Source organism: Carassius auratus, unplaced genomic scaffold, assembly GCF_003368295.1.
Source record: "Carassius auratus strain Wakin unplaced genomic scaffold, ASM336829v1 scaf_tig00035059, whole genome shotgun sequence".
NCBI classification, from domain to species: Eukaryota; Metazoa; Chordata; class Actinopteri; order Cypriniformes; family Cyprinidae; genus Carassius; species Carassius auratus.
Window position 1 is genome coordinate 1 of NW_020526198.1, and position 19,309 is coordinate 19,309.

Consider the following 19,309-nt stretch of genomic DNA (forward strand, 5'->3'; position numbering starts at 1 on the left):
AAGTAATTATTTTATGACAAATAAGTCTTTCAGTGAGTTAACTGGCTGACCCAGTTGTGCCTATTTAATTATCCTGTTCGGTCTGAGTGTTATGTTCACTTTGAGTTTGTCTGGTTTTACATCTTGAATGGCTGTTCTACACTGATTTACCTTGTTGGATAAAGACTTATGATATATAACCTTTCATTTTTGTTGTGTGCACTTTAACATAGTGTAGCATGACACTATACATTTCTGAAAGAGTCTGAGTGAGAAGCATTTAAGTTTCAAACTTGTGAAGAAGTCTTGGAATGTGTCTTGGATATTATCTTTGACATTTGAATTGCTGCTTGTGCAAAATCTGGGTTGGCATAATTTTACCAAGTAGGACACATTTCTGAACTTGTTTGATCATTTAGGAGGACATTTTAAAATTTCTCTTTACAACATGTTGAGTATTGTGATGTACTGTAAACTCATTTAAGGCTTAGTGTTGTCCAGATAATTTATATTTATGGTTTAATTGGTTCATTATTATTGCCAAATTGGAAAACAGGAGTGGTCTCCAAAATGCCATTATTCTACCCAGTATTGGGCTGGAGCAAGTTGTTGGATTTGGACTGGATCTGGGCCAGGATTATGGAATGTTGCCCAGACTGGGCAGTTCTGGTTTATATTATTTATTTTCATGGTTGACATGTGGCCCTCTTATGGCTTGCTTGTGGCCAAAAATATGGCAAGCAGAGTGGTCACCAAAACTTCACAGTATGTGGGCCGGATCTGGGCCAGAATTTAAATCAATGTGGCCAGTTCTGCATTATTCAGTTTATTCATTCTGAAATTGGGCTTTCTTTGACTAGCTTGTGGCCCAAATCTGGCAAACAGCAGCAGACCGCCCAAGTGCCATCATTCCACATGGTATGTGGGCCAAGTGTCAGTGTGTGTCTGATCTGGTCTCAGGATTTTGTCTGGGTTATGACTGGTTTGTGGTCCAGAGTCACATATTGATTTAGGCAGATCAGCTCGTCCCACTGCACCACATCATCAGTGAAGCTCCTCCTGCCCTGTAATTCAGTAATAAATGCTGGAATATCTCCTTTAGTTTACAAGTGCAGACGAGCATCAAATCATCAGGAAGAGCTGAAATCTGTAAAGACTGAGTTATAAAGAGGACAGAGAGGAGATGAGCGATCCAGAACCTGCAGAATCAAACACACTGAAGATACTCAAGAACAAACAGGTTATTGTTTATTCTTCATTAATAAGGCTGTCAGATAAGTTTTAATTTAACAAGTTAGTTTTACACTCTGAGTAAATTACTTTAAATTTAATGTCAATTTTAGAAAGTGTTCAAATGCTAATACTTTTGTTCTAAAATAAAAAACTGTATTTGTCTATGACTGTTAAATAAAGTATTTTCAGAATTGAATTTTCTAATGACTTATTTCATCATGAAATGCACACAAATATAGTATTAGATATTTCCATCTTTGCCGCTTCACTCTCCAGTCAGTGCGATGGCGCTAAAACACATACGTTTGTTTGCCAAACACCATTAAACTTCAGAGGAAGAAGATTACTTTCACCCCTGCTCTCTGTTGTTTTGTCTAGAAATGTTGTTTCTGTAAATTGAAAAATATGTTTTGGAATCAGGTCACCAAATATCTGTATTACTGTCATCCTCACAGTTGAGCAGGAATATCTGGAGGACTATAATCTGAACTGAGATCTGCTGCTGTTGAAGATGATGTTTGTTAAAGAGGAGAGTGAAGAGAACACGAGTGAACCAAAACCTGGAGAATAAAACAAGAGGAACCAGAAACCTGGAGAATAAAACACGAGGATCCAGAAACCTGGAGAATAAAACACGAGGAACCAGAAACCTGGAGAATAAAAGAGGAACCAACAGAGAAAGAGATCCAGAAACCTGGAGAATAAAACACGAGGATCCAGAAACCTGGAGAATAAAACACGAGGAACCAGAAACCTGGAGAATAAAACACGAGGAACCAGAAACCTGGAGAATAAAACACGAGGAACCAGAAACCTGGAGAATAAAACACGAGGGAACCAGAAACCTGGAGAATTAAAACACGAGGACCAGAAACCTGGAGAATAAAACACGAGGAACCAGAAACCTGGAGGAATAAAACACGAGGAACCAGAAACCAGGAGAATAAAAAACACGAGGGAACCAGAAACCTGGAGAATAAAACACGAAGATCCAGAAACCTGGAGAATAAAACACGAGGAACAAGGAGGTTGGGTTTTATTCTTCATTCATTTTAAATGTTGATGACCGCTCGTGCTGGTATGCAGAACCTTAAAAAGCTTCAAGCTGTTTAAGATATTTTCAATATTAGGCATGTTAGATAATTGAGTAGACAATCAACATTATATAGTTAAGAAACAGGTATTTTTTTAAATAATGTTTTTAAAAAATAATACATTTAAGATCAATGTACCGCATTCATTGAAAGTTTCAGGGATGAATATATACACTAACTAGACATCCAAAACGCCACTCTTACGTGTAAAGTGCATTTGCAGCCTTTGTCCGCTGAGTGGTGCTTTAACCACAAGTTATCAAACAAGCGCATCAAAGCACATTTTACCGCAAATAGACGTCAGTTTTGCCTCACTGATGTGTTACATTTGATGGCTTCAGTCAAGGAAAATGAAAGAAAAACACTATAGTTTAAATATTTAATATTATTAATATATATATATATATATATATATATATATATATATATATATATATATATATATTAATATATTAATATATATATATATATATATATATATATATATATATATATATATATATATATATATTAATATATTTATATTTTCTAAGCTACATGGGATTAAACCATATTTTAGATTGGACACATTTAAAAGGTGTGCAGTATATTTATATTATATTAATTATGCGTTATATTATTCAGAAATTGAGAAATTAAGATTAAGAAATTGTTGCATGTTTAAATGTTCCCATTACTTAGGCATAATTTGCCTAAAACAAGAAACGAATAAAATTAACCAGCACGATTAAATCTTTGAAACTCTAAAGAATTAATAAAACGTCCTCACGATTAAACTCAAGTTCTCTCATAATCAACAACATTCACACGATGTAAAAAAAAAAAAAAGGCTTTAGTAATCTACAACTAAAGTAATTTTAGAGTAATGTTAGAGTCTGCACTGCGGATCATTTCAGAAAGATAACAGCTTTAACACCAGTATTAAAGACTTTTTAAAATAAGTTGAGCTCAAAACTCACTCTTAGTTAGCAGCAAGTGTTTTGAAATAACTTGATCCGATGTGGATTATAATCACTAAACAAGGCAGAAATATTTATAAGCGATGTAAAAGACTATGCACGCTAAACATTAACGTTACCATAGTAGCTAAACATGGTAAATATGACCGCTTGGATAAATCAGACGTAAGCTTTTTATTCTCTATCACAATTGTGTATTTATTAAGTAACATTTTATCTGTCGTCTTGTTTCGTGAGTTTAGCTCCACGTTGCATATCATCAAAATATAATAATGATTTTTGTTCGGGAGCTTTTATAAAAATAGAGAGTCTGCGCTGTGGATCATTTCGGAAAGATAACAGCTATAACACCAGCATTAAACACTTTTTTAAATAAATCAAGCTCAAAACTCACTTTCAGTCAGCAGCGAGTCTTTGAAATAACTTGATCCAATGTGTATTATAATCACCATACAAGGCAGAAATATTTATAAGCGATGAAAAAGTCTGTGCACGCTAGGCATTAACATTACCATAGTAAACATGGTAAATATGACCTTTGAGGAAATCAGACGTCAGCTTCGTATTCTCCTGTATTTTAGTAATGTATATCATCTGTTACAAGCCTCATCTCTTGAGTTTAGCTCACGTCATTAAAAAAATATAATAGCCTAATGTTTTTGTTCGGGAGCTTTTATAAAAATAGAGATATTATCATTCATTATAAATGTGACGGCTACTGTGGCTAATAAACAGAAACAGACTCGACTGAATAAGCAGGCTATTTTCATAAGCGTTAAAAATAAATAAATAAAATAGAAATAAGTGTATTTATGTGTGATTAATTTTGAGTCCTGATAAATTAAATCAATAGCTTATGATCAATGTATCACTTATGCATCGATGCTTTTGAATGTGAATATATAACAAAGCATGCAAACAAACGGCCGCTTTTATCATCTTCGTTTTGTGATCGCGCATGTTCCAGTTACTTTTCTGATAACTTCTCTTTGTTGGTGAAATAATGAGGTTGCATGACGTTGTTCTGAGAAGCGTGTAAAGGACGTGTTTTAGTGTCGCGCAGCTGAGCTCCAGGGTCCACTGTGGAAACCCTGCGCTATTCTGGCCTCGTGCTACCCCTTACGAAAATTAACCATGGTTTTACTACAAATAAAACCAAAAAACCATGGTTACTGTAGTTAAACCATGGTAACCACAAATTTACCATGGTTTTGCTATATTAACCATAGTTTAACCATGGTATTTGTAGTAAATCTGTGGTTTTACAAACGGCAGTCAATACGCCAAAAAACCATGGGTTACTACAGTTTTACTATAATAAAACCATGGTTATTTTTCGTAAGGGACTGGCCCGAGGCTATGAGCCCCGCCCCGCCCGCTTTAAGCCCTGGCTCGCACTGGCCCGATATGCGGCTATTGATACCAGAAACACGCTCCGCCTTCACTCCATGAATAAAGTATTTCAGTATGTTTGAAATATTATGTTCATAACATAGCATATAAAATAATAATACAAATTTAAAAAAATAACAGGAGAGTTTCAAAGTGGCTTAAGCTATGTGTAAACTTTTTCCCTATATCACATGCCAAACTAATCTTTAATTGCTGCTTTCTGCTGTGAAAATTTTGTTTGTGATGAAAATAACATCTTTGTCAGTTATTTTATCTAAACAGATCGATTAACTTCAAGATTTCAAAATCAGAGAGCATGCTGATAATGTAGCACTGTAAGATTACATTTGTTTGAACGCATTATTGCGAAAGCGATTGAGTGTGAATCTGTTTAAATCATGCTTTAACCCGAAAATAATCAGTAAAAGAAACAGACTAACTCTTAACATCCCGCTCGACTCTTGCAGTCAACCTTCTGATCAAGCTAAATATGTTGGCTGTTGGCATGAATCTTACTCGTGATAAGAAGCTCATATTCAAGTGTTTGTGCAAAAATTATTAATGTGCATTAATGACAGGGAGGCGCCGTCTCATCACTTTAATTTTTCATGATAATGAATGTATAATTTTTTAATTAACATAATATCGTGGTGTCTCACATAGGTACATTAAAAATATATCTACAGAAAGCTTGAAATGTTTTTAAACGAAAAGGAATAGTGTAATGTGTGAATGTTGCATTTCTCTCGTCAGAGAGAGCAGCACTGTGAATATAACCAAAACAACAGTCCTATATAAACCGGTTCAGCAAGTGAAAGCCTCATGACACTATCCATATGAAAGAGCAATTCACACCTTTATCTCGATCCCACAAGCCATGAATAACTATCCAAAACCCAACCCCCTCCAGCTGAACAGAATTCGGTCTGTGTTTTGGCTCTGAGGTGTGTTACTGGGCTGAAACATGCCTGCACTACACTTCATAATTTTCTCGCAGCCCATATTATTATTTTCACAAGACCATAATGATAATAACAAATCATCAATTAATAATTCATCATTATTTTACGAAAATAATTGTTATTTGTGATCATGGATGTTTGCGGGAGGCTTTAAGACCAAGCGGAGTCCTCTGTTCCCGCCTCACAGCGCGCGGGTCTCCGAGGCTTCACTGTCTGCGGTTTGACTTTACTGAATCAGATTGAGGCGAACTTATTGATCATGAGCCCAACTAGAGCTGTAATCGGGCCTTAAAAGTTAGGCCCGACAGGACCCGAGCCCGACAGGTCTCGGCCCGAGCCCGACAAGTACATTTTGATTGACAGCTTTTTTAAAGCCCGAACCCGTTTACAGCCCGACATTATTCAAATGTGCGCACGCACACAGCTCTTTTGCCTTTTGTCAACAATGAGTAATTTATTCATGTTTTAACATAATTTACTCATAATTAACGTAGACTAGACCACTTGGAAGTTGGAATAAAGAAATAAAATAAGTCCTCTGTAACATCTCAGCATTCTAGACATAGGCTCATTTAACCTATAAATAGACCAACGCACCAATAAAAACGAGTAATTAAAAAAAAAAAATAATAAGATAAATTTTAAATTAAGATGGGTATTTGGCAATAAAAAAAAATTAAGATAAAGGCTCCGCCGGATTTGCTTTATTTTATAAAAGAATAATGCCAACATTAGCGTAAATACTCTGTCATTATTATGCATTTAAGACTCAATGAATATTTAGTTATCATTTGAAAAACCTTTACTCACAGAGATTAGGCTAGGTCTACATGTTTTTGTGGAGGAAAATGATTGAATCCACTGTAGATGTCTTCAGCGCGTTCCTGCGCTCACTGATGGTGCGTCATTATTCACTCATTATTCTCATTATAAACATGGTCAAAACTTTTCCACACCTCAGAGTTTGCTTTAGTTGCTGGTGCAACCAAAACGTAATCACCAGAAGCAAGCCTCCGTTACACCTGCTCAGCATTCATTTTCGCATCTTTCTCGCGCTAATCGAAACACATCACATGACCGCTCGTTTACCTCGCAAACCGGAGCGCAAGCGCAAGCCCGAGCCCGGCCCGAGCCCGCGTAAGATGATAGAAATATATCATTGAGTTAGAATATCATTGAGTTAATGCTGTTAAAGAGAAAGAGAAGTCTAGGACTATTCTTAAACTTGGAGCTGGTTATATTGAAGTACATATCCAAACACCAGAAACGTTATGCATTTTATTAATAATGAAATGTTATGAAAATTATGCATTTTATTTATTCACATGCTGTATGGTTGAAATAATATTTTAGTTCACAGCTTTAAGTTCCGTTGATTAAAAAAATGCTTTATTGGCTAATGTTTCATAAACCTTCAGTTGTTATGCTCTAAAGTATTTTTAATTACGTTATTGTTATTATTATTATTATTATTATTTGAATAATTGTAGCTTACATAAATAGTTAAAGCAAAACAAATATTCGGATTGTCCCTTTTTTTTCTCTTGTTTTCCTAAAGAATAAACACGTATTTTTACATGAATAAACATGATTATTAAACTAACTTTCAATTCTCAAGGAGTTTATAAGTAAAAAAAAAAGTTCTAAATGAACTTGTTAACAATATAATTAGAACTAACAATATAATTCGATTTTTTTTTAAATGAACAATTCCTGTATAAAATGGGACAGCAACCTTTATATCACTGGTTCTCAACCTTTTTTTCCAGCGAGCCGCACTATGGTCTAAGTGCAAGTCTACGCATAAAAATTACATATTACATCAGCAATACAAACCAACCTGATTTATAATATTATAGCCTAACTATTATGATATATAATTCATTGAAATAAACAATTCTACTCCCCATAAATAAAACACCTGATGCTGTCGGGAGCTGACCAATTTTGTGAGATTCAGCTTGAAAGGAGTAACACAAAGAAGTAGCGATTGTAACGCCTGTGTTATACTTTTCGCATGAGCAATCCAGACGCAGACTTCTTCAATTTATACTTCTGAATGCGCAGGCTGATGGTCAGCTCTAATTGCCCAGAATTATTGCACATCTGACTGTCTTTATATTCTTTTATTGACGGATTGCACAGGTTCGAGTAGCAATGAGCTTCTTCACTCTGCCTGGCTGCCAGGGGCGTAGCAAGCTTTTCAAAAGTGTGGGGGATGGATGTGGTTTGTTTATAAACAATAAAAATGATGAACACATTGACAAAGGGGTACAAAATGCAGGGCTTAAAGTTCTCTGGCACTGTGCGGGATTTCCGGCTTGCAGTGTTTGGCTGGGAAAAAAATAATCCTACATTAAAAAAGAAAAAAAAAGAAAAAAAAAATTAGAAAAGGGGAGAAAAAAAACGCAAAATCAGAAAAGGGGAGAAAAAAACGCCCACACAAAGCTTTTTCTCTGGTGGTATAAATAATGTAACAATTTACTGTTTTTAAACATTAAAATAATATACACTTTTTTTTCATAGTTCTTCAACAGGTACGCAAACAATATCCCAATAATAGCAATTAGCATTAGTCTAAAAAACGAAAAATAATACCGAAAACACTCGACATGTCAACAAAACGATTAACAGAACATCTTCCCAAACACATATAAAGCTTATTTAAAAACCTCTAAAGCATAAACACTCATTCAAAGTACCTGGAAAAGGGAGATGTAAATAACCATAAGTTCCCGCCTCCTCAGCACGAGCTGACCGATAACACCATAGACATCATATGGATAACACCCCAAGAGAGGCGGGACTTAAGGCAGAACAGCCAATCATCAGCCGATCACACTCAAAGCCGGTGTCAAGTTTGAGAGGGAGGGGGGAGGAGGCAGCCGCGGCGAGCGCAGACACAGAGCGGTCAGAGAAACGGAGGAACGACTGTAGTAAGGCGTTTGTGCAAAACTGCGGAAAAACTGCAAAAAATGTGCGGGTGTCGAACCCTCTCACCGGGAAAAGTGTGGGTGTTAAAACCCCCACATCCCCCACGGGTGCGACGCCCCTGCTGGCTGCACATGTGCAATTTTGCTTTTGAAGCCAACTGACCACAGGCACCTGTCCAGCGCGGTCGTCTGTTAGAGCCTCTGCTCACACTCTCCAATCACGCCTACCTAGCGGATATAGCGGACTCGCAGACGCAGAAAGTTTGACAGAGGGTTTAAGATGCAGGCTTGCATGACCTGACGCGCAACATTTCAGAAAATGTGCGTTCACAAATATAGCCTATTTTGACCCAAATATGGAAAAGCACTTTTGAATTTAATAATATGAGGTTCTCTCTTGAGATATTTTTCCATTTATCTGAACTTCTTCAAGTGAGTTGCAGGGAAAAAATAAATAAAATAAAAATAAATAAATAAAACGAAAATCCAGCACTTCTCCTTCAATACTGATACTGCGACTATTGACAGTTTGTACATGTTCATTCGCTGGCATTTTTTGAATTTCTTTTTTTTTTTTTCTTAAAAAACTAATTTGTCCATTCTAATGCGCAATTTTACCTTAAAGACAATTTACCTAATGGCTGTTGATGACTATTTGAATTGAATTCTGCCAAAGTGCGCGCTTGTATGTATTCGTTAAATGCTTATGCCAGTGCTCATGTCTGAAAAATAATATATGAAGAAGAAAAAAAATCACGTAAAAACATTGGGATATAGCCTATATTTCATTAGTTGCATATTTTTTTTTAAATTGATGTAAACAATACAATTTTACAAACTGATAAAGGTTTTTTTTTCTTTTTTTTTCAGCATGTTGTGCAGACCGCATTATTATCTTGACGGGCCGCAGGTTGAGAACCACTGCTTTATATCAAACATTTTTAAATCGTCCACAGCTGAGCTTTGCGGGAGGCTGATCTGCGCCAGATCACGTGAAGTGAATGTAATGAACAAAGTCGTTTTCAGATGCAATGAAAGAAAGAAAAAAACAAGGATAACCTAGATTAGTGCCAGGCTCTGTTCTGAAGTAAAATAATTATAATTAGTACTGTTAACCAAGAGTAACACATTTTAACGGATTAATCGCCTATTTTCATTTGCTGAATGTTTTCTTTATTTTTTTAAACACGCTAAAAAATAAAGATTGTCAGAGGAAAAAAAATATATGAGTCGTGTATAGGTTTCATTTTAACGGATCAATCACCTATTTCGTTTGCTGTATTTTTTATTTTTTTAAGTTTGTGAGAGGAAAAAAATGGGCTATATAGGCTCAATCGGGAGAAATCAAACGTTTCCATATTTGTGATGTTGCCCATTTTAAACTTAACTAGGCTATTATTCATGAGGTAAATAGGCTGTGTGCGTTTCAGTATTGATGAAAAAAAAAATCATAATTAACAATATGTCAAAGTGCTCACGCCGAATGTCTGGTGAACGACTTCTGTTTCCATTATGTGCGCGAGGCACCAGCACGATCAGCTGAAACAAATAATACTTAATTTTTGGTCACACATAAGGCATAGTTAAAAATGCTGGTAGTTTGAAAAATCAAGAATAATAACTAATACTAATTATTGCTAAATGCTGGACCGTTCCTATATATAATATATATATAGGCCTTATATTTATTTACTGTTTAATAAAAATAGCATGCATATGATCCTTTGTGTTAAGGTCTTCTTTTAATTTTTGTTTAGTAGACTGTAGTCTAAGACTATCCAACATTTTAAAAATTAACAAATTGTAAAAAAAAAAAAAAATTAAATGTTACAATGTTATATCACAATGTTATTGTTGTTTTACTTCCTTCTTTTATCTCATTTTACAATTACATTCATTTCGCAATCCGTCCTTTGCGCCACCTGGCGGTAGTTTCGCGAATGATTTTAACACGCGACTGAATTGCGGCGGTAAGCGACAGAAAGGCTGGCCACCTACTGTACACATATTGTATGTGTATATATATATATATATATATATATATAGAGAGAGAGAGAGAGAGAGAGAGAGAGATTTAGATTTACTTGACCTATTAAAAGAAAATTCTTACTTTTATTTTAGGGATGATTGAAAAAAACAAGAATGAAGAAATGAGTGAAGTTGAAGAGAAAAATCACGTCAAAACTGGAGAAAAACCCTTGAGTTGTTCTCAAACCAAAGAAAAATATTTAAATATAAGAAAAGCTAAAAAATCTTTCACCTGCACTCATTGTGGAATGAGTTTGACGTGCAAATACAATCTTGATGTTCACATGAGAGTTCACACTGGAGAGAAACCACACACATGTGGTCTGTGCGGGAAGAGTTTTGCACAATCATCGCACCTTAAGGATCACATGAACATCCACACTGGAGAGAAACCTTACAAGTGTTTACGCTGTGACAAGAAATTCAGTCATTCAGGAAATCTGAATACACATGAGAGGATCCACACCGGAGAGAAACCGTACACATGTGATCAGTGCGGGAAGAGTTTCACAATAAAGGGCAATCTTACAGAGCACATGAGAGTTCATACCGGAGAGAAACCATACACATGTGATCAATGCGGGAAGAGTTTCACACGATCAGGAACCCTTAAGAAACACATGAACATCCACACTGGAGAGAAGCTTTACGCATGTGATCAGTGCGGGGAAATTATTTTAAATGCTTCAGCCCTACAGCAGCACATGGATGTTCATACAAAGGAGGAACCACATTCATGTAATTTGTGTGGAAAGAGTTTTTTATGTCTACAAAGTTTGAAAGAACATGAGAAAACTCATACTGGTGTGAGAGATCATGTGTGCTTTGAGTGTGAAAAGACTTTTAGTTCAGCGAGCAGTTTAAAACGGCACCAGAGGATTCACACTGGAAAGAAACCTTACAAGTGTTCACACTGTGACCAGAGCTTCAGTAATTCATCAAGTCTGAAAACACATGAGATGATCCACACTGGGAGAGAAACCTTATCGCTGCACTGAATGTGGGAAGTGTTTCAATGATTCATCTGCTCTACACAGACATACAAAAAACAATCATAGTAAGTAGATCAACTTCAGATCGGAATTGCCTCCTCACCAAATGTGACACAATAATGAATCAAGCAATTCAAAATATAATCTGGATGAATAAATCCATAACAAAGGACACGACAAAGAAACATCATCTAAAGTTTCACAGTGAGTAAAGTTCATCACCAAAACCAGCAAATTTAACTGTGATTCAGATCAACTCAAAGGTGGAGTTCCTTTCCAAAGAACAATGTCACAAAGTTTTAATGTAATGATAAAAATTAAACTTTCATATATTTTAGATTCATTGCACACCAACTGAAATATTTCAGGTTTTTTATTGTTTTAATACTGATGATTTTGGCATACAGCTCATGAAAACCCAAAATTCCTGTCTCAAAAAATTAGCATATCATGAAAAGGTTCTCTAAACGAGCTATTAACCTAATCATCTGAATCAACTAATTAACTCTAAACACCTGCAAAAGATTCCTGAGGCTTTTAAAAACTCCCAGCCTGGTTCATTACTCAAAACCGCAATCATGGGTAAGACTGCGGACCTGACTGCTGTCCAGAAGGCCATCACTGACACCCTCAAGCGAGAGGGTAAGACACAGAAAGAAATTTCTGAATGAATAGGCTGTTCCCAGAGTGCTGTATCAAGGCACCTCAGTGGGAAGTCTGTGGGAAGGAAAAAGTGTGGCAAAAAACGCTGCACAACGAGAAGAGGTGACCGGACCCTGAGGAAGATTGTGGAGAAGGACCGATTCCCGACCTTTGGGGACCTGGGGAAGAAGTGGACTGAGTCTGGAGTAGAAACATCCAGAGCCACCGTGCACAGGCGTGTGCAGGAAATGGGCTACAGAGAAGCAGCACTGGACTATTGCTCAGTGGTCCAAAGTACTTTTTTCGAATGAAAGCAAATTTTGCATGTCATTCGGAAATCAAGGTGCCAGAGTCTGGAGGAAGACTGGGGAGAAGGAAATGTCAAAATGCCTGAAGTCCAGTGTCAAGTACCATGTGCCATGTCAGCTGCTGGTGTTGGTCCACTGTGTTTTATCAAGGGCAGGGTCAATGCAGATAGCTATCAGGAGATTTTGGAGCACTTCATGCTTCCATCTGCTGAAAACCACTGGTAAATGGTTTACTGACCATGGTATTACTGTGCTCAATTGGCCTGCCAACTCTCCTGACCTGAACCCCATAGAGAATCTGTGGGATATTGTGAAGAGAAAGTTGAGAGACGCAAGACCCAACACTCTGGATGAGCTTAAGGCCGCTATTGAAACATCCTGGGCCTCCATAACACCTCAGCAGTGCCACAGGCTGATTGCCTCCATGCCACGCCGCATTGAAGCAGTCATTTCTGCAAAAGGATTCCCAACCAAGTATTGAGTGCATAGCTGAACATAATCATTTGAAGGTTGACTTTTTTTGTATTAAAAACACTTTTCTTTTATTGGTCAGATGAAATATGCTAATTTTTTGAGATAGGAATTTTGGGTTTTCCTGAGCTGTATGCCAAAATCATCAGTATTAAAACAATAAAAGACCTGAAATATTTCAGTTGGTGTGCAATGAATCTAAAATATATGAAAATTAAATTTTTGTCATTACATTATGGAAAATAATGAACTTTTTCACAATGCTAATTTTTTGAGAAGGACCTGTATATACATATAGATAGATGCATGCTTACACAGATATATATTTTTCCTTTTAGAAGTGTTTTGAAGTAACAGACAGGAACATATGTGAGTGTATTCCTTCTCCTAGGGTCACAAGGTCAGCTAAAAGGGTCAGGAGAGGCCCTTCCACTACGTGCGCTGCGAGGGAGATTTAGAAATGTATACTAGATGTATTAAGAATCCTGTTCTATCCTGTATTTCTATTCCTCAAGATTAATGTCGGCCTATTATGTGTGTGTATCCAACCGTAGTGATAAGACACTTGCCAGTGCTAGAGAACCTTGAGTTGAAGATAAGGGCTTTGTGTGTGTGTGTGTCAGCACTTATGCTCGTGAGAAGACCAGTTTCTGCTGACATCCTGACCTGAGATGAGGTGTCTTCTTCACCAGTGCTGACGTCTGCTACAATCATTGGAGATATGCTGGAGACTGGCTAAGTGTATCTAGGTTTTGGAAGATTGATGCTGGAGACTGTCTAAGTTTATCTAGGTTTTGGAAGATTGCTGCTGAGCAGCGCTTTGACGCTTTTTTTTCTGTCTGGAGTATAACTGTGGTTGATTTTGTATTGTACGGGAGCGGCCTGCGAACTCCTTCGAGAGTGTTGAAGCTGACTTCTGCTTATGAAACTGCAAACTATTTTCTTCAAGTAAAATTATTATTAATTGAACTAATTTCTGACTCCTGGTCTTCATTGCGACAACACCTGGTCCTTGAGTTATAACTGTAAATTCCCCTAACAATATATATATTCTTATACTGCGATGTATTTTTGCAATAACTGATCATTATTTGCTTCTCTTGTAAGAAGGAATAGGTATCTGAACCTGATATTAAACAAGCCCTGGGGGTTAAAATCTGATGTGTCTTGAGGACTTTATGTCCACTGTGTGCATGTGTCTGTTAAGTCCACATGAGCTTAGTAATTATAAGTTCACACCACTGATCTATAACAGAACTGGATATTTCATGATGTTATAAAAGTGAAGCCATTGAACCGTCATATTGCTAGTCCCTAGTGTTTCCATATATTCAGTTGAGTTAAACGTAAATTGTAACATTTTATTAGAAAACCACCAAATGATTCATCTTTTTTTTATTTTTTTTTATCTTAAGTATCCCTGTACATTGTTACAACAATGCCTGCACAATTTTAATGTCTCCCTTTTCAGACACACCCAATTTAGTTCTTGCAGTCTCTACTAACAAGATGATGAGATGAATCAGTTGTTTAAGATGATGGAGACAACACAAAATGTGTAGGACAGGGGGTCCTTCAGGACAGGTTTAAAAACTTCTGCTTTAGTCTTACTGTAATATTGTGCTCTATGCATATGAATACTGAACAATTGCTACTTAAGTGTTAAACTGATTATGTATTTAGAATTTAAAAGTTAAAGTGGTCATATGATGCGATTTTTCTTTCTCTTTGGAGTGTTACAAGCTGTTCGTGAATAGATAAGATCCCTAAAGTTTCAAAGACTAAAGTCTTGAACCCCAAAGAAACTTAGTTAAGGCTGGTCCACACCCTCCTAGAACGCCTCGTTTAAACAGGCCCCCACATGTCTACATCACTGTGTGGGAAGATTTGCATAATCCCGCTAAAATGTTCACGCAAAGAAAGAAGGCATAACTTTATTGTTGCTGCCACCACCACCATCATGTTGTGAAGACGCTATTTGTTAAGTCTTGGGAACAAATGTTTTGTATGTGTTTTAAAGCCTTATTTCAGTGACTTAATTTTAGTTTTTAACTAACCATGCATAAAGGTGATTGTTTTCTTAAAAATACAAACATGTAGACTACATTCTTGCTGCTTCATGTATTATTGTAGCACAGTTTGCGCTGATTATATTGTAATCAGTCTTTAGCCAGTAATATCTTTTTAAGATGCTAAGAAAAAAAAAAAAGAAACACAAATGGCAAGGAATGTCAAAACTTCTCCAGGGCCCCATATCTCCTCAGACCCAAGAAGGGTAAAAGCTTTGTTAGCCCAACCCACAGGAAAACAATATATTGCTCAGTGGTTGCTTTTCCTATGCTCTCATATATTTCATTTTAGTATCAACAGCATTTCAGATGTTTCTCCTAATATTCCTATAAAGAATTAAAGTAGGCACAAATGAGACATGAGAAGGAAGGAAGCGGGTGAGTGAGGGGTCACATATTTGTTTGTTGAATGTGAATGAGAGTGGTACGGGTAGGTTTTCACAGTAAATTCAAGCATGCTACTTCATCATCAAGTTGTCCCGGCTACGAGGCTATCGGATGTGAGGGATCCTGCAGGTGGTGGATCATTTCACCGCAGCAGAATGATTAAATGTCAAAAAAAAAAAAAAAATTGATGGTGGATTTTTAATACAGAAAGGATTTTATGAAACACATGTGAATTAAATTAAATTATATTTCCAGTTATAAATGTGCTTCTGATTACAGATAACCTGGGATTACACAAGGGTTTGTATTGTAAAGACAGCCAGTTTGATGGGAGGATAATTTGCTTTTTGGGTTAATATTATTTCTTGGTATGAATTTTAATGGTCTCACAAGTAGAGATTAGACTGTGCAGGAACTGAAATTTACAAGGTAAATGTTTGCTGAAGTTGTCTGCAAGTCTGCTGACGTTAGGTTATGTGAACACTTTCAAGCTAATGTTAGCATGTAATGCTGAAATAAATATAATATTATATATAAATAAAATACAAAATATTGAACTTGAAAACTTTCAAACTGGCTGTTACTAAGCCTCTCATAAAAAAAAATAAAAATAAAACAAAAACACACAACTAGACCCCAAAGAACTAGTTGATTATAGACCAATCTCTAATCTCCCTTTTCTGTCCAAGATACTAGAAAAGGTAGTATCCTCACAATTATATTCCTTCTTAGAAAAACAAATAGTCTCTGTGAGGATTTCCAGTCAAGATTTAGGACCGTATCATAGTACTGAGACTGCTCTTCTTAGAGTTTCAAAATGACCTGCTCTTATCATCTGATCGTGGTTGTATCTCTCTATTAGTGCTATTCGATCTTAGTGCTGTGTTCAACACTATTGACCACAACATTCTTTTGCATAGACTAGAACACTGTGTTGCCATTAATGGAAGTGCATTAGCATGGTTTAAATCGTACTTGTATGACCACTATCAATTTGTTGCAGTGAATGAAGAGGTATCATATCGATCACAAGTGCAGTATGGAGTACCTCAAGGCTCAAGTACTAGGGCCGTTACTCTTCACGCTTTACATGTTACCCTTGGGAGATATCATCAGGAAACCTGGTGTTATCTTTCACTGTTATGATGATGATACTCAGCTCTATATTTCTTCGCGGCCAGGTGAAACACACCAATTTAAAAAAATAATGGGAATGCATAGTCGATATAAAAATTGGATGACGAGTAATTTCTTGCTGCTAAAATTCTGAAAAACAGAGGTGTTAATTATAGGACCTAAAACTGCATGTAATAACCTAGAACACTGTCTAAAACTTGATGGTTGCTCTGTCAATTCTTCGTCATCAGTTAGGAACCTAAGGTGTGCTATTTGATCGCAATCTTTCCTTAGAAAGCCACGTTTCTAGCATTTGTAAAACTGCATTTTTTAATCTCAAAAATATATCTAAATTACAGCCTATGCTCTCAATGTCAAATGCAGAAATGTTAATTCATGCATTTATGACCTCAAGTTTAGATTATTGTAATGCTTTATTGGGTGGTTGTTCTGCACGCTTAGTAAACAAACTACAGCTAGTCCAAAATGCAGGGCAGCAAAAGTTCTTACTAGAACCAGGATGTATGACCATATTAGCCCGGTCCTGTCCACACTGCACTGGCTCCCTATCAAAACATTGTACAGATATTAAAATATAAACTTATTACTTTGAAAAGGCCCTGAATGGTTTAGCACACTCAGTATTTGAATGAGCTCTTGTTACATTATAATCCTTCATGTCCGCTGTGTTTTCAAACTAATCAAAATCAACTGCAGGCAGCAAGCGCTATATAAATAAAGGTGACTTACACTGCTTGTTCTTAAGAAACATTCAAGAATCACATAAATGATGTCTTGCCTTGAATCCACTTGCTGTCACGATCTGAGCTGGGAGGAATGAGAGCGAAACGTGGAGTACAAATAGTAGTCTTTAATCCAGGAAAACAACAGAAACACAAAAACAACGAGAATACCCTGACAAACACTAAACTGAATTGACTGGGGCTTTTAACCACAGGATAACAAAGGATTAAGGAGACACACCCGGAATCAAATTAAAAAATCAACTTAAGGGGGAAATTGTAAAGCAAAGAAAATTTATTGAAATCGTTATTTGCATGTATTGAAATCGTTTAGGTGGGTGTGTCCGATGGTCACTGACGACACGAGGTAACTAATCCAACACAAAATATATTTCTGCTTAATTGTGCAGGGAAAACCTATTTCTGGTATTAGTATCAAATTGATTTGTATATACTATATTACAATACAAGCCTATGTTACCATGTTGCTCTACATTGTATTGAAATTCAAAGCTTACCATCCATCATCTTGGAAATTAATATTTATGTCTTTAAATCCATTCATCTGATGTTTGCTACTGTAATGAATGATACTTAAGATGCAAGGGGATTTCACAACATTAATTAAATAAGCTTTTACATTGCAGCACGTTTGCATTGTAAGAATTGTACAGAAATGACAGTTAACATTAGAGCTTACTGATACTACAAACTTTTATCATTTAGCCCCAGGGTTCGATTAATACTGGATTCAGGTATTCATTCCTACTAACAAGAGAAGCAAAGAAGGATCGGCCGCACTTTATATTAAGTGGCCTTAACTACATGTACTTACATTTTATTAATAATTTAGTAGAAATGTACTTATGTGTACATACATGTTTTTACATTGTACTTATATTTTAAAAAAAAACTACATGTAATTACATCTGTATTTAATTTCTGTAATTATATTTATAATTACACTGTTGACCCATACTTTACACCTTAACCCACCCTTAAACTTACCCATACCTCCAACCCTCTCCCTAACCTTACCCCCTATCCCATCTCAATAGCAGCAAAAGTGTTTTACAATACAATATGAACACAAAAAGTACATTGTACTTATTTTTTATGTAGGTAATAGTAGTTAAGGCCAACTAATATAAAGTGGGACCGAAGGATCAATTACAAAGGCTACATGACAGTTTATATTGCATCTGCGTTTCCCAAATACATCTTAAGTGGAAGAATATCTCAAGTCAACAATAAAGACAAATTAAATATTAAATCTCAGCCTTGAGAAGCGTAAGCCTCTTCCTCCAGCTTCCTGAACAAGAACAGTCTGTAAGAGCTTCATTTTACTTATGACAGAGCAAACAAATTACAAGTGAAACATATGCATATAAGACAATTGAACATGATATAAAACTCATAAAAAAACACACACAAAAAAAAAATCTTTCTGACAGTGTTCTTTGTTGATCTGAATCACAGTTGAATCTGCTGGTTTTGAAGATGAACTTCATTCAATGTGAAAACTTTATATAACGTTTCTTTGTCATGTCACTTGCAACTGCTGGTTAGGAAGATTTATCCAGATTATATTTTATTGCTTGATGCATTTTTTTGTCTCATTTGGTGATGATGCCGAATCAGACCTGAAAGCAGGGGCGGACTGGGGCTAAAAAGTGGCCCTGGAATTCATGGCACAGAGCAGCCCACTTACCAAGATCAAAATTATTTTAAATGTTGAAAACAGTTGTGCTGCTTCATATTTTTTATGGGTAAGATTAAAAGCAGTCTATTATAAATTAATAATTTAATCACTTTTTACACAAAAACATTAAACAACAACAAGTTTTCTAAACTGACAACAACCATTAGTATATAATGATCAACAAATAATATCTGATAATAATAATTAAGCAGCCAATCAGCATATTAGAATGATTTCTTATGGAACGTGACACTGAAGTTACTGGAGTAATACATGCAAAATATTCAGTTTATAAAATA

At 36.0% G+C, this 19,309-nt stretch overlaps 1 protein-coding gene and 1 long non-coding RNA gene across 2 annotated transcripts; one reads left to right on the forward strand and one right to left on the reverse strand.

The window, feature by feature from the left end:
* Window positions 1–2,208: 2,208 nt before the first annotated feature.
* Window positions 2,209–11,911, forward strand: LOC113081804 (gastrula zinc finger protein XlCGF8.2DB-like). The gene is made up of 2 exons (XM_026253751.1): window positions 2,209–2,240; window positions 10,674–11,911. The coding sequence occupies exon 2, from the start codon at window positions 10,676–10,678 to the stop codon at window positions 11,576–11,578; it is 903 nt and encodes a 300-aa protein (XP_026109536.1). The 5' UTR covers window positions 2,209–2,240; window positions 10,674–10,675; the 3' UTR covers window positions 11,579–11,911.
* A 1,310-nt stretch (window positions 11,912–13,221) lies between these two features.
* LOC113081803 (uncharacterized) lies at window positions 13,222–14,178 on the reverse strand. Its single transcript, XR_003282351.1, has 3 exons — window positions 14,169–14,178; window positions 13,975–13,976; window positions 13,222–13,724 (listed from the first exon to the last, which is right to left on the reverse strand). It is a non-coding gene; the product is annotated as an uncharacterized LOC113081803 (long non-coding RNA).
* Window positions 14,179–19,309: the final 5,131 nt, after the last annotated feature.